This window comes from Podarcis erhardii, assembly GCF_964252035.2.
Source record: "Podarcis erhardii genome assembly, chromosome: 16".
NCBI lineage: Eukaryota > Metazoa > Chordata > Lepidosauria > Squamata > Lacertidae > Podarcis > Podarcis erhardii.
This window is the reverse complement of record NC_138514.1, coordinates 27,159,930-27,175,714: the sequence shown is the minus strand read 5'-3', so window position 1 is coordinate 27,175,714 and position 15,785 is coordinate 27,159,930. Positions and strand designations below refer to the sequence as shown.

The following is a 15,785-nucleotide window of genomic DNA, read 5'->3' as shown; positions in this document are numbered from 1 at the left end:
TCCTTCCAGTAGCACCTTAGAGACCAACTAAGTTTGTTCTTGGTATGAGCTTTCGTGTGCATGCACACTTCTTCAGATACACTGAAACAGAAGCCACCAGACCCTTATATATAGTGAGAGGGGTATTACTCAGAAGGGTGGTGGGAATGGGTGATTGGCTGATAGGTGTGGTAAACCTGTTGACGACTTAACGATTGCTATTGGTCTTACAGGAAAAAGCAAGGGTGAGATGGCTAAAAATAGCTTTATCATGTATAATGAGATAAGAAGCCAATGTCTCTATTCAGACCAGATCTTATACGCAGCATGTTATCAAATTATATAAAAGATCTTTACAAAGAGGAGGAAGAAGGAGGAAGTAAGCCTCCTAGTTCAAATATTGATCCAGCTGAGTGACCTCATATCCCCGCATGAACAGACCCAGGGTCTCAGATCATCATTAGAGGCTTTTTCTCAGTGTGCCTCTTCCAAAGGTGCAGACAATCAGGGCCTTTTCTAGTGGTGACCCCTCAGCTGCAGAATACTTCTCCCCTAGAAGGCTTGCTTGGTACCAATATTGCCAGCTTTCAGGCACCAGGCAAAGACATCCTTATTCTCCTATGCTTTTGGATTTTCACTTGCAGTATCGGGAAATTTATTTAACGTCTGATGTTTTACAATTTTCATATGTAAGGTCCTCTTTACGCATGCTCAGAGGCACCCTTCTCTTCATCTGTCTCCAGTGCATGTCTGCCTCTTTCTGTTCACAGGAGTGATACTCTGGCTTTGCAGTTGAAGGCAGAGATGCTTCTGAATACCAATTGCTGGGAATCGCAGGTGTGAAGAGCGCCATTGCACTCAAGTCCTGCTTGTGGTTTCCCACGGGCATGTGGTTGGCCACTGCCAGAACAGGATGCTAGACTAGATGAGCCCCCTTTGGCCTGATCCAGCCTTCATACGTTCTGCCTTGGACCCACCCAAAGGATGCCCCACTTTTCCTCCTGCTTGCTGGAGCAGAGGAACAAACTGATCTGAAAAGGGGCAGCTCCCATTCATTCTCCTCTCAGGCGAAAGCCCTGTGTGGGCTCAGCTTGGCATCCGAGGGCTCTTGAATATTTCATGGTCTCCAGACGTGCTCCGCCGTTCAATAATTGAGCAGTTCACCTTGAGTGTCGGAGCTCAGGTAGTGCGGAAGAGACAGCCAGCTCCTTCCCCCGACACACAAACACCGCTACCTATTTTGCCTTGTTTGCTGTTACAATGAGTAGTTTCCCCACCCCCACCCCCACCCCTTTCTTGCGAGGAGCACTGCATCATTGCAAAGCACAAAGCCTAGCTCTTAGTTTCTGCGTAAATTTCCAACGTGCGATGCAAAGAAACAGAGGAAGCCGTTTCGGACCATTGCAGCCTACCCAACTCAAGATTGTACCGACAGGTATGATATGATAGGGACGTGGGTGGCGCTGTGGGTTAAACCACAGAGCCTAGGACTTGCCAATCAGAAGGTCGGCGGTTTGAATCCCCGCGACGGGGTGAGCTCCCATTGCTCAGTCCCTGCTCCTGCCAACCTCGCAGTTTGAAAGCACATCAAAGTGCAAGTAGATAAATAGGTACCACTCTGGTGGGAAGGTAAACGGCGTTTCCGTGCGCTGCTCTGGTTCGCCAGAAGCGGCTTAGTCATGCTGGCCACATGACCTAGAAGCTGTATGCTAGCTCCCTTGGCCAATGAAGCGAGATGAGCGCCGCAACCCCAGAGTCGGCCACGACTGGACCTAATGGTCAGGGGTCCTTTACCTTTACCTTATGATATGATAACCATCTTCAAATATCTAAAGGGCTGTCACAAGGAAGATGGAGCGAGCTTGTTTTCTGGAACATAGGACTCAAACCACTGGCTTGTAGTTACAAGAAAGGAGTTTTTGAGTAAACATCAAGAAGTGCTTTCTGACAGCTGATTGACAGTGGAATGCATTCCCTTGTGAGCTGGTGGACTCGCCTTCCTGTAAAGCAGAGGTTGGATGGCCATCTGTCATGGAGGCTTTAGCTTAGATTCCTGCATTGCAGCGGGCTGGACTAGATGACCCTCAGGGTCCCTTCCAACTCTACAATTCCATGATTCTATGATTCTGTTTTATGGTTTCAGGTAGGAGAAATCCCCAGTCCTACCTGGAGATGCCAGGGACTGAACTGAAGACCTTCTGTCCGCAAAGCAGATGCTACAGCCCTTCCTAAAATGTAAACACCTGGAGCACAGGAACATAAGACATTGCCTTATACAGAGTCAGACCGTGGGCCCGTCTCACTCAGTATTGTCTACACAGATTGGCAGCATCTCCCTAGGGTTTCAGGCAGGGGACATTCCCAGCCCTATCTAATAATAATAATAATAATAATAATAATAATAATAATAATAATAATTTATTATTTATACCCCGGGCGGCTTCCAATAAAGTATTAAAATACAGTGGTCTGTTAAACATTAAAAGCTTCCCTAAAGAGGGCTGCCTTCAGATGTCTTCTAAAAGTCTGGTAGTTGTTGTTCTCTTTGACATCTGGTGGGAGGGTGTTCCACAGGACGGGTGGATGCGGAGGAATGAGAAGAGCCAAAGGCCACCAATTCCAGCATTGACCCACAAGATACCTATAGGAAGCCTGCAGGTGGAATATGAGCATAACAACTCTCCCTTGCACATGATCCCCAGCATCCTGCCTCTGATGATGGAGGGAGGACACAGCCATCATGGCTTGTAGCCACTGATAGCCTTCCCTATCAACTTGCCCGAGCCTCTTCCAAAAGCCACTAAGCTGGTTTCTGCTGCATCCAAAGGGATGGAAAGATCCAGGGAAATCAGCCGGGTAGCATTCCCCCTTGCCTGTCTCCCGGCACACATCGCCCTGTTCCAAAACCAGGCTGGAATGGACTCAGATCTGGGACTCACGTGTTATCTGAGCACAGAGTTGCATCATTTTCCCTGTCTCCAAAAGCACACACACTCTGAGCCACAACAGAGGTTGGAATTAATCTCGGGGGGGGGCAGGATGAAGTCTGTGTCATCTTGCACATCTGGTCAGATCTGGCGCTGATGTTTTCAAACCGACTCTCCTGTGTTTCTGCTATTGGTTTGCACAGGGAATTGGAAGTCCCAGATCCCACCAGCAAAGCTAGCAGTATAGCATATGTGCTGATATAGATTTGTAAGATCACAAGAAGCTCCCTGCCAGATCCAGGGCTAGACTAAAGCTTTTTGAGGCAAAGGATAAGATGTCCCCCCCCCCCCAATTCCTGTTCTATGTACAGGAGCTGACCGGACTAACAGGTGGATTTTATTTCAACACTGGTAGGACATAGGTAGACCAACAGGTTAATTTTAATTTCTCCCTTTTCACTTCAGTTTGCTAATTTTCCAGATCAGTTTATTTGTTTATTTGTTTATTTGTTTATTTGTTTATTTGTTTATTTGTTTATTTGTTTATTTATTTATTTATTTATTTATTTATTTATTTATTTATTTATTTATTAAAAAGTCCTCATCAGCCTTTAAGATTAATTTCTGCTAATACACACACATTTGACTTTTATTTTGCCCAATATGGTTTTTTCCCATTTTCCCCTAATTTAATACTGATAATTTGTTGTATTTATTATTGCTACGAAAAATGTCTCAAAGAGGCTTACAGTTATAAAAGCATACAAAGCACAAAATTTAAAATACATAAAAAAGAGATAACAACATTATCAACTAAAAGTGCTTATCCTGCAACAATATTTAGAAGGACCAACCCTTCCCTGTCCTCTCCCTGGAGCCTCACTTCTTGCAGTGAGGGAACTGCCAAAAGGCCCTCGGAGCTGGACCTCAGTGTCTGGGATGAATGATGGGGGTGGAGATGCTCCTTCAGGTATATTGGCCCTTCCCTGTTCACCCCCCCCCCAGCACCTGAAATTCTCAGATAGACTGCCATTAAATATGGCAGCTCCATTTAGTTCTCATGGTTAGCAGCTGTCGACAGTTCTAGCCTCAATGCATTTGTCTGCTCTCATCCGGGCTGGCAATTACAGTGACAAAGTGGCAGGGAGAGAGACGCGTTTGCCACGGCACACGGCTTGAATGAGCAAAGGCTTTTTGTGCTGGTCCACCAGCTTTCTGGCGCCCGCCCCCCTTTCCCATCTCTCTGAAGTCCCACGACATGAAAACAGTCTGTGGCTTCGAGATGCTTCAGGACGGTTGTCAGATGAAAGGGAGCCGGCAAGGCGAGTGGCAGAGAGAGAAAGCAGGAACCAACAGACTCGTTAAATCATTGCCTTTTGAAATATACATCAAAATTCAACAGCGGAAAGTAAAATTCAAAGGAAGGCAGATACAAGGAACAGACGTACTGTCAGTCCCTGAGCAGCGGAGAGTCTGGGGGTATCAAGAAGGCCTGGGCTTTTAGAAGCTGGTGTGGTGCGCAATATGAGTTATGAGCCCGGAAGACCTGCATTCGAATCTTACCACAACCACAGATGCACTAGATTACCCTAATCAAGGCTTGGAAGCAAGGTGGGAACCTGGATACACAGAGACCTGGTTGTTCTGTGCTGGATCCAAAGCTGTGACTAATGGAGAAGCAGGAAGGTTGGGAGTTAATACTGTGAGCCCCTCCATCCACTGCTCAGGTTGTATATCTGTATAAATAAAACCATGTATCCTAAAGACACCACAGTCTCCGCTGACCTTCATTCCGAGGAAACTGAACCTGGGCAGATGCCTGAAACCTCTGGAGTCTCTCGCCACTCAGAGATTGGGGTGGCATGTGACACTCGCAGCCCCACTGATTGTGGGGGTCAGGTAGTGTGTGTGGTGTGGGAACTCCTGTTTCAGAATTTGCCGTGTTGCCACAGGTAACCAAATCAATCTTTCTGCGTATAATTTTGAAACAACAGTCCTTCCAGCTGCAGCAGTTTTAAGGGGGACACTGAATGGGGGGTGGGGCTGTAAAAGCCAACCCCAAAATTTTGTATAACAATTTTGTATAACAATTTTGTGGCATGTCCACCGGGAGGGTCCCTAGGCCCCACCAAGAGCCACAAAGGAAGTAATTCCTTTCTTTGTTTCCGATTCAGGGTTGTTTCCTTCCCGCCCTCAAAAAAACCAAAAGCCTCCCTCTGCAAAATAAACAAACAGCTAATGAGAAGTAAGGGGGCCATCTGCTGTCTCCAGCATGGCCCAATCCCTCTGACGCCCAGCCCGCTGCCAAGACCATGCCATGAATAATGCTCCACTGCAAATATTTGTCTTCTCCAGCAGGCTCTCCCATCCAAAGGCAGGCTGTTTGTTTTTCATTTTCACAGAGCTCCCAGTGGGGGGGGGGGAGGGAGGCCTGTTTCTTATGGGGCTCTGTCTGGGGCTGGATTAATCATTAGGGGAAGGGAGGGACAGTGCAGGATTAGGATTGTTTAGAGCTTCCCCTGCCACGGTATGTCCTTCGAACTGTTGAATGCTATTGGGTGTGTGGGACAATCGTCCCAGGTATTTGGGGGTGTCCATGAAAGAGCAGGGCAAAAATTCTTCAAATAAATACATAAGGTGCACACAGAAAATAAAATATGTATTTTAGGAAACCTCCCAACTGTCCCTTCTAGTCTAGCATCTCACAGGGGCTAACAGGGTAGTGGCTTTTCCACTAAACACGAGGACACAGTTTTATGGCAAGGAGTTGGGTGCGAAAGGGAAAGGAAAGCTGGCATTTATCTGGGACCAAATGCTTTAACCTACAAGGTCCTGTTATTTTATTGCTGGATTTCCAGTTATATTTAAAAATAAACCACAAGGGAGACAGAAAGGGACTTTTGCCCAATGGCTGACTCCGTAGGAGGTCCTGACCGGATGGGTTTCCCTTCGGGAAGCTTGCCTTTGGTTTATAAAAAGTCCCCAGAAAAATTATTGTATGCCATATTTCGCCTGACTGGAGTGGAACCAAGGCCTCCACATAAGGTGTAGCAAAGAGTTATTTGCTCTGATTTCAAAGCGAATCAACCTGGATTTGGAAGAGTATGCAAGTCTCCAAATCTTGCAAGGTAGATTTGTTTTAAACCAACACACACACAAGCATATTTTACAAACATGCATATTTTAGGGGGAAATTCAAGGACAAGTGTAAAAATGTGTATTTTAATGGGGGAAATATTTATTTTTCAGAAAAATAATCTCCACAGGATAATCTTCCTGAATATTAGGTGATTTGATGGCACAACTTTACAATACTTTAATGCAAGGTGTATAATACAGAATTTTAGGCATTTTAGAAGAATTTATTAAAATGCGTACAGTAAAAATGCTTTTTTTTTTAATCTGCAAAAATAATGGGATGGGTCAGACCCGTGATTAAGGGCACACAAAACAGACCTAGATCTAGCCACTCCTAGCTTCTTCCTCAGCGATCCTGTCACTGTGGAGGAAGTGAAACTGACCAGACCAGCCCACCACAGATCGCTGCTACAGTCAGAGTCTGAGTCACAGACCAGCTGGGTGACCTGGGACCAGCTGCTTCTCTTTGTCAGAAAGAAGGATTTTACCTCACGCTATCACTGTCGCCTTCTGCTATCCAACCCCCCAGCACGGAAATCCCTATGAGTACCATCCCTTGAAGTACCAAAAGAATCAAGACAGAACCACCTGGGGACTTGAGTTTCCATCGCTAGGGAGAAGACCATCATCCATTCTGACCCTCTGATGACCCCGCTTTCTTGGCCGCCCTCTCAGGGGCGAAATTCACCATCAAATAGGATCTCACCCTGCAGTAAATGTAAGCCATACAAGGCTATGGCCCATCTAGCTTGAATGGCGGGTTGGCAAGCACTTCAAACGCATTCGGGGAGCGATTCGAGAATGATCAAAATGGCAGATGGTCCAGTCCTTGGGGGACCATATTGTCTCAGACGTGCATGTTTTACCAGCAATCAAACCGTACCTTATTCCCATGATTACACACACACACACACATACATATATATAGGGAGGGGACTAATTTAAGCATGCAAAATTTAAGCACCATTACCACTTCAGACTACAGCCGAGGATGTTGTGTTCTCTGGACACAATCCTCCATCTGGCTGAGAGGGACAGAAGATATTACCACTCGGGGTGACGAGAGGGGAGGGGAGCTGGTACAAATTACTGGGACCTGGTGGTCTGGAAGGGGACTCAGGACCCGACTATCTTGAGTATGTTTTACAGGCATCTCGCCACTTATGTGTGGTCGTGTATACGTGGATCGCCTGGAAATCAATCAATCAATCAATCAATCAATCAATCAATCAATCAATTCAAATCTGGAAATGGTAGGAGAGAGCTGGAAAGTCCTTGTGGCTCATGAGACACTCCCCAGAGCCCTAAGAGGATGCCAGTGAGCCCAAAGTCCAGAAATAAAGGTTTAAAAGGCTTTTTAAAAAAGAACCTGTGGGTTCCAAAATGGCGCACAGAGTTTTTACGGCTGCAGCAGTATCTCACTCAGCAGCTGTTGGGCGGGAAGCTGTATTGCTTGGTTGCGCTGTTGCCTGCCCTTTCTGGTTATCTGGAGGCAAAAGTGTGGTATAAAATAAAAATGTTTGTCCAATGCCTCTTAAATCACCCTAGTTCCCCTCTCTGATGAGGCTCCCCACTTAAGTGCATTTCGCTGATGTGCCCAGGTGCTCAGAATGTAACCCCGGCTTAAGTCAGGAGTTGCCTATCTATAATTCTTAACAAAATATGCACTTCTTATTCAATACATGTACAACTCTGAACAGCAGCTTGCGAACTTGTGCCGTGAGCCGAACATTTCTGAGTATTTCCAAGTCTCTACGAATATTCGCTCTTGCACACTGACAGTATGACAGCTCAGCCTCAACTTGTTATACACAATCACGTTTGTAGCTTGTGCGATACACATAATACCACTGTATTACGCAACGATCATGCTGGTGCTTAGATTATTGTTATTAGTCATTGGGTTGCAATATTGTCAACAGGTACAAATATTATCATATTTCTTATTAACAAAAGTAAGACTGCACGTTTATTTTTATCTTGTGTAAATATTTTTAACCGGTTGGCCCTTGTTGAGAGGCCCCCCCAAAATGTTTACCGGGGCCTGAACTCGCTCACACTGCACCAAACTCACCATCCAGGCCAGAAGCTGTTGGCCTATCAGAACTCCTTTAACTGAGAAGAAATTTAAAGTTTATTTACAGAAACATTGTAAAATTAAGGAATGTTAGAAGGAGGCTGGAATGAACGTTATGTGGCTTTAGCAGAAATGTTATAAAGGATTAGGTAAAAATAGACCATTAATTGGTGAAAGGAGGGAAAGTAAAGTTACATTATATTAAGATAAAGTATAGGACAAAAACTGGGAAAGATGGAAAGGATTTGCTGAAATAGCTAACCGAACTAGAATACAAAAAAGGGAGGTGTGAGGAGGTCAAGGAAACAAGCAAATGAAAGATAAGTTATGGGAAGGTTCGTTGTGTTTTTTAATTGTATCTATTTTTCTGTTTTCTGTTTTTTTGTGTTTTTTTCCTTATTGTGATGTGTTGTCTTGTTTTTGCTTAACTTGGTGTTTCCTCTTTTTTCTTTTTGTAACCTTTAAAACTTTAATAAATATTACTTTAAAAAAAAAAAGAGAAGACATTTCTCCAATTCATCACCTCCGCATGGCAGAAACTAGCCATTACAGAACAGGGCAAAAGAGCAGTCAACTCCTCAGAGCAGGTGGGGTGAATAAGAGGTTCAGGCCAGCCGGCCCTCAAAAGGCCTCAGCATGTCACTGGGGCAATAGCCAGTCCCAGCAAGCACAGCCTTCTGAGAGCTCTCCAGGGTCTGGTCCTTGCCAGCTGGCCTCGTGTCCACTTGGCCTCCCCTGGAACTGTAAGCCAGAAGGAGACGGACAAGCAGAGGCTGGTGGTCTTATACTCTCCTATGTTGCCCATATTCAGAACGGAGGCACGTCCTGACCCTAGCAAAACGATTCCAATCGTCTCAGAGCTGTGCACTGAATGTATGCAAGTGTGGGTTCAGATGCACATCTCACAACACTGGTGCTGACGGCGATAATTAGAATGATATGCTTTTGTGCTGCTGTTTTACTGGTCTTGGGTTGTATTTTTGCTTTGAGGATATTGTTTGCTTTTATATTAGAGGTTTTCAAAACATTAAGAGGTTTACAAATGTTCTAAACGAAGTCAGTAAATAGAATTGGAATAATAATAATAATAATAATAATAATAATAATAATAATAATAATAGCAGCCAGCAGTAACATAATAGTTAGAGTGCTGGACAAGGACCTGGTAGAGACCAGGGTTCAAATCCACATTCAGCCATGAAGCTCACTGGGTGACCTTGGGCCCGGCGTTCACTCTTAGCCTAGCCTACCTCACAGGGCTGTTAGGAGGATAAAATGAGGAGAACTATACATGCCACTTTGAGCTCCATGGAGGAAAGATGGGATATAAATGTAGTGGTAGTAGCAGCAGTAGTAGCAGCAGTAAATGCATAGTAAATGAATGCTGCGCTCACCCTTGCTCCTCCATCATCTCCTGCAACTCCATGCATTTCAGCTCCACCCGCCGCTTCCTCTCGTGGTCCAGGATCTCCCGGTGAGCCTTCTTCACCAAACCGGCCTCCACCAGCCTCACCTCGTCCTCTGGCTTGTGCCATGTGCCCGAGGCCCCCGCCTGGGGGAAGCCGTTGGAGGCCTCCTGTGGAGAAGGCATCCTGGCACCGTTGTTGTAGAGAGCCATGAATGCCGGGTGTGTATTTGGGTGGGTGGGTGGGGCCTTCTGTAGACCCTGTTGAGATTGAGGAAAGGGAGAAAGAAAAAACATGTTTATTTCTGCATCCTAAAACACAAGAGGAGCTAAGCGAAAGGCCAGGTGCTCTCTTACTCAGAGGCTCAGGGAGAGCAGCATGCTAGGGACCAGTGAAGTTTCTCAGGAGGCTCACTTTTCCCTCCTCCCTCCTCCTCCTTTTTTCTCGTGTGACTTGTCCCTTTTTTTAAGATTGTGAGCCAGTGGGCAGGGGAGTGCCTTAGGATTGCTTTTCATAAGCCGCTCTGAGAGCCTTTTTGGCTAAAAGGAGAGGTACAGGTGATGTGAATAAATAAACAGGGAAACATCTGGAGAAGAAGGGTGTGTGATATGAGGAGTCCCAAGGGCCAGGCAGAAAAGCCTAGAGGACCACATGTGGCACTTGGGCCTGAGGTTCCTCATCCCTGCCTTTCACAAGCTCATTCAGCCCGGAGCATAAAATAACCCAACTTCACCACTGAGGAGCCTGAGGTTCTACTGAAGCCCCATTGAAGCCTGAGATCCACCAAGGCTCCATTGAGGCCTGAAGTTCCATTGAGGCTCCACCAAATCCTGACGGTCCTCTGAGGCTCAATTGAGACCTGAGGCTCCACTGAGGTTCTACTGGGCCCTGAGGCTGCTAGTCTGAGGTTCCCCATCCTTTCACCACTGGTTCAGCCTCTTATTCTGCAGCCAGACTGTAGTGGCTGGATTGGCAGCAGGTCTCCCACTGCAGTGGCCAGCCACGGCACTGCTGATTAAAGGACTTGAGCAATTGGAGCAGCTACTAGTCAGAGGAAAATTAGGCTGGGGTGTGTGTGTTTTCTCCCCCCAGTTCCTGGACCTTGATCAGGATTCCTGTCCAGATATCAGAATATTTAATGCCAGTCCTGGCTTGAAAGTGCAAGCAGCTGGGATACCCCGGGGGAGTTTGCCCTGGCGTTTGATGAGCCTCTTATTAGGGGCAGCGTAATTGCTTGTATCTTCCTCAAGCATGGCACACACACACACACACACACACCCCGCTCTGGACTCTGCAAAAGACAAGTTGCCTCATTTTCCTCCTCTTCTGCTTTTGCACAATCAAGATGCTAATTTGCCAGCTCCATCTTCCTGCGTGCAAAAGTATTGGCGGCACCACTGGGGTGTGGGAGAGAGCGAGAGAGAGCGGGAGAAGAGAAATGTCCAATAAATAAGAGGGACTGGCGGCTTTGGACGCGATGAAAAACACCAATTAGGCGGGAAAGGAGTGACCCAAACAGTGTGTGGCTTGCGAGGGAAAGAGGATCTGAGAATATAACTACCACCACCCCCGGTTCTATTTTTAATCTGGAACATTGCTCCATAGCTCCCCCCCCCCCACTTCCCTGAAGATTGGTAGCTTTTGACAGGATCGGCTTTGGCAAGAGGAAGGAAGGGCTTAGCTCAGGGATAGAGCACCTGCTTTGCAAGGGATCTCCAGGTAAGGCTAGGAGAAAAGGCTGCCTGGCATCCTGGGGAGCCGCTCCTGATCAGTGTGGACGATTCTGAGATAAATGATTCCATGGAACATAGGAAGAGCCCTGCTGGATCAGACCAATGACCCATCTAGTCCAGCATCCTGTTCTCACAGGGGCCAAACAAGTGCAGGAGTGGACTTTGGCCTTCCAAATTTCAGCAGAGCCAAAATCCAGCACCTTCCGTTCTGTGCATGCACTACGTCATGGGTCAGCAAACTAAGGCCTGTGGGCCAGATCAGGTTCAATTGACTTCTGGATCTGGCCCGTGGACGGTCTGGGAATCGCCACGTGGATCTCACGTTCTTTCCCTCTCTCACACATGGCACCACCACCGCCGCTTCCTCCCTCCCTCCTCCTGGCTTCTCCCTGCCCTGCCCTGCCTAGAGGAGGAAGGGGGTTGGGCTTTGTTGGTGCCAGCAGCAGCAGTGCTCAAGCATCTGCCATTTTAAGCAGCCCCTCTCTGGAGCCCTTTTGCAAGCCACTCATCATCCTGCCGCTTCTGCTGCCAGCCCCTGCTGCTTGCAACACACAGGTAAGCTCGTGGTGCTCTTGCATCATTTATTTATTTTTTCAAAATATAGTCTGGCCCCCCACAAGGTCTGAGGGACAGTGGACCAGCCCCCTACTAAAAAAGTTTGCTGACCCCTGCACTACGTCATAGCTGTGGTGCCCTGCAGCACCCCCTTGGCTCAACGCCCGGTGTGGGGGAACCGGCCATGCTGCCCTAAATCTGCCAGATACTGCAAAGGGAAACCCACAAGCAGGATTCGAGCACGAGCACATTCTCCCCTCCTGCAGTTTCTAGCAATGGGTATTCCGAAGCATTCCTGCCTCTGGCTGTAGAGGCAGAGCTAAGCCATCACAGCTAGTAGCCATCAGCTGCCCTCTCCGCCATGAATTTGTCCAGTCCTCTTTTAAAGGCATCCAAGTTGGTTGCCCTCATTGTCTCTTGGAGGGGTGAGTTCCATAGTTCAACTACTGTATGTGCTGCACAAAGAAGTCCTTTCTTTTATTTGTCCCCTGAATCTTCCGACCTTCACTGGATGTCCTCGAGTTGGTCTGACTCAGTGTAAAGAAAGGTCCTATTTTCCGACGAGCGGTTTATTCTCTTTCCGTACCTGTTAGTGTCTGCATTATGTTTGCGTTTTCACACAACTTAAAAGCCAGTTCCGGGAATATGTAGCAGAATATAGCCCAGGTTTAGCATTCATTTCCATGCTACTTGCAAACGGATTGTTTCTGGAAGCAGTGATGTGGAAACGAGCGCTAAACTTGTGCCATATTCTGCTATATTACTGGAAGTCGCTTTTCTGCGGAGTGAAAGTTCAATCAACTCCCGCCCGGGAACTAATGTCCCCACTGTGGAAGGACGTGTGGATCCAGAATTGACCTCCACAGTCATTTACGGACTCATTGTTAAAACCGTGTTTATGGAAGACAATCTTACTCGGCTACGAGTGATCGCCAAAGAAGAATAATGCAAAAATAAACAGGTAGGGAATCGCCGGGGAGATGGAATAAACTGCTGTGTGAATGCAGCTGGGCAAAGAGACTCTGCAGGCAGAGTTCTAAGCCCCAGCTAGGAAGCCTTTATAGCTGGACTGTTCTGCTAAGGCAAATGCAGACAGGTTTGCCTGGCCCCCTGCAGGTGGCAGCGAGAGGGCTGGAATCTCCAGGTGGGGGAGAGTCCCTTTAATATTTTTTTTTTTAAAAAAATAATTTTTTAAAAAATACTGACTATTTTCACATAACGAATTATTTCATCAATTGTATTTTTCCCCTCCCATCTCCCCCACATACCCCCTCCCCCCTACAACTTCACTCAGTTTCTCTTTCTGATTTATTAACACATATTATTCTCTGCATGTTCTAAAAATGTAAAATATCTAAGTTATCCGTCTATTATATTAACAAATAAATCTGTGTCTGTTTATTCAAAACCTGCCAAGGAGCCCAATTCATTTTGTTGTTTCTTTAAGTACTTTGTAAAAGGTTCCCATTATTCTTTGAAGTCACAGTTATCGTTATCACACAGTTTGTACGTCAATTTTGCCAATTCCGCATAGTCCATCAATTTCTCTTGCCACTGTCCTTTTGTCGGGGTTAATAATTTTAAAAAATATTAGTAAGAAAGCTGCAAGCTTCAATCTGGCAGGTGCTGGTTGCAAATTACAGCATAGACACACTGAGCTGTCCTGCTCTCCTCTGCTCCCTCTTCCCAATTAACCTCCATCGCCAGGATCCACCCCTGTGAGATGACTCAGCAAAGTTGGCCCATGAATGAGGCGGCCCGTTAGGAAGAACTTTCTGAGGATTAGGAGTGTTTAATCAGAGGTTGGATGGGTGGCCATCTGTCAGGGCTTCTGTAGCTGGGATTCCTGCATTCCTTGGGGTCCCTTCCAACTCTTCAATTCTATGGGATATTTGGAGTAGCCTGGACCATAAAGAAGGCTGATCGCCGAAGAATTGATGCTTTTGAATTATGGTGCTGGAGGAGACTCTTGAGAGTCCCATGGACTGCAAGAAGATCAAACCTATCCATTCTTAAGGAAATCAGCCCTGAGTGCTCACAGGAAGGACAGATCCTGAAGCTGAGGCTCCAGTACTTTGGCCACCTCATGAGAAGAGAAGACTCCCTGAAAAAGACCCTGATGTTGGGAAGGATGGAGGGCACAAGGAGAAGGGAACGACAGAGGACGAGATGGTTGGACAGTGTTCTCGAAGCTACCAGCATGAGTTTGACCAAACTGCGGGAGGCAGTGGAAGACAGGAGTGCCTGGCGTGCTCTGGTCCATGGGGTCACGAAGAGTCGGACACGACTAAACAACTAAACAACAACAACAACCTCCTTCTAGTTGGAATACGGTCTTCAGGCTGAACGAGATTCCTCGCTCCCCTTGCAAGGAACTGCCTCGTGCCTCCATTGGCAATTCCGCCCACGTCGATGGCATATTACTGGCAGTGGGCATTTGTGGCACAACACAGCCCGGGAGTGCTTTTCAGCTAATTCTGAAGGAGCGCTCAAACACCAAGCAGAAATATAAATACAGCTGTCTAACCCTGTTGGCCGTGGAATTGACTAGAGACAGTTGCCGGCTGCTAGCGAGGAACAGAAGGGAATGAGGGCAGAATAGAGGCTTATAATTAAGCAATCAGCCACTTAATGGAGGTGGATTCGGCAGGAGATAAGAATGATTGTGCAGGAATTACTGGAGGAGAGGTGGAGCACCGCATCTGTGTGAAAACAGCCATCTCACTCAGGCGAGCCTGAAAATTTGCTGGAAACAGACGCCCTCTTCTAGAAGTCGTAACACATCCCCATCCCCTTGCATTCTCCTCTGCAAAGGTTGACCTTGACTGTTCACTGGGTATTCTCTGAATGTTTGCACATTTACTGGATCTTCATTCAGCAGCTCACATTTGTAATGGACGCCCATTGATTTTTGGTGCCCAACAATGATATGGTTTTTCTTGTCTTTTTTAAAGCAGCATTGTGTTTGGTTTGCTTTTTATGTTTGACAGGGAAGGAGGGGCACTATTGGATAATTTTGGGTCCTCTAGGCGTCTCATTTTTATTTATTTTTGCAATATTCAGTTCTCCACGTCAGTTGGTGATTTAAAAACAAAAACACAAGATCTCATGAAAATTCATCAGCCCTTCAGTGTGAATTTATCCTAATATGATATGTACATTTTTGTATGCAGTTTTCTCTAACAAGCAATTGCCTCTAATATAATGCAAATTCCCTACATTATCTCTATAAATGTATGCATTTTTATTTCACCTTAGTGCTGTGTTTCCCAAAGTGTGGGAAACATACCTGGGGATGTATGAAAGGGTTTCAAAAGGTAAACAACATCTTTTTCAAATTTTACTTTATTCTAGATAAAATAGTATTATTAAAACTACCCCCCATCACCTTCGTGCAAGAAGTGGGGTACGCCATAAAGACTGGACCCTCAAAAAGGGTTTGCAGCTATTGTAAGTTTGGAAAACACTGGTCTATATTGAGAGGCAGTGGCTGTCCCAAGGTCAGTCAGGGAGCTTCATGGCCAGGAGGGAATTCGAACCCTGGTCTCCCAGGTCAAAATCCCAAAACTTTAACTATTAGACCACGCTGGCTCTTCCAAGTGATCCTAGAAAATGTAATGGTTTACACTTCCACCTGTTGTTGCTACAAACCCAGGTAAATTGCCAACCGTACTGGTTGGTGAGGAGCGAGGGAGCTTAATGTGTTTCATTTGCTCTAGGCTAAAGTTGCTCAATGTCTGTCCCCCACAGCCCTAAATAGATTTTGACTGCCTGCTTCCTTTTCGATGATGTTCACAACTCACTTGAGATCCCTAAAGGTCACATCCACACCCTTTAGCACACATTTAAAGCACATGGTTCTTCCCACGAGGAGCTGGAAACTGTTGCTCTGGGAAGAGATATTGTGCAGTGTGGGTGTCACCCAAGGCTCTCACTTCTGCTGGGCCTAAAGGTAGAAGGTATCTGTGCC

General features: G+C 46.3%; 1 protein-coding gene across 2 annotated transcripts in view; it reads right to left on the bottom strand.

Moving 5' to 3' along the window:
- The window catches only part of SRRM3 (serine/arginine repetitive matrix 3), a 101,869-nt gene that overhangs the window by 43,881 nt on the left and 42,203 nt on the right, over positions 1-15,785 (bottom strand). For both annotated transcript variants that reach the window (XM_081843523.1, XM_081843524.1), the window contains exon 3: positions 9,516-9,787. In XM_081843523.1, the coding sequence (XP_081699649.1) occupies positions 9,516-9,739 (224 nt within the window). In that variant the 5' untranslated portion in view covers positions 9,740-9,787. The remainder of the gene's footprint in view (positions 1-9,515; positions 9,788-15,785) is intronic.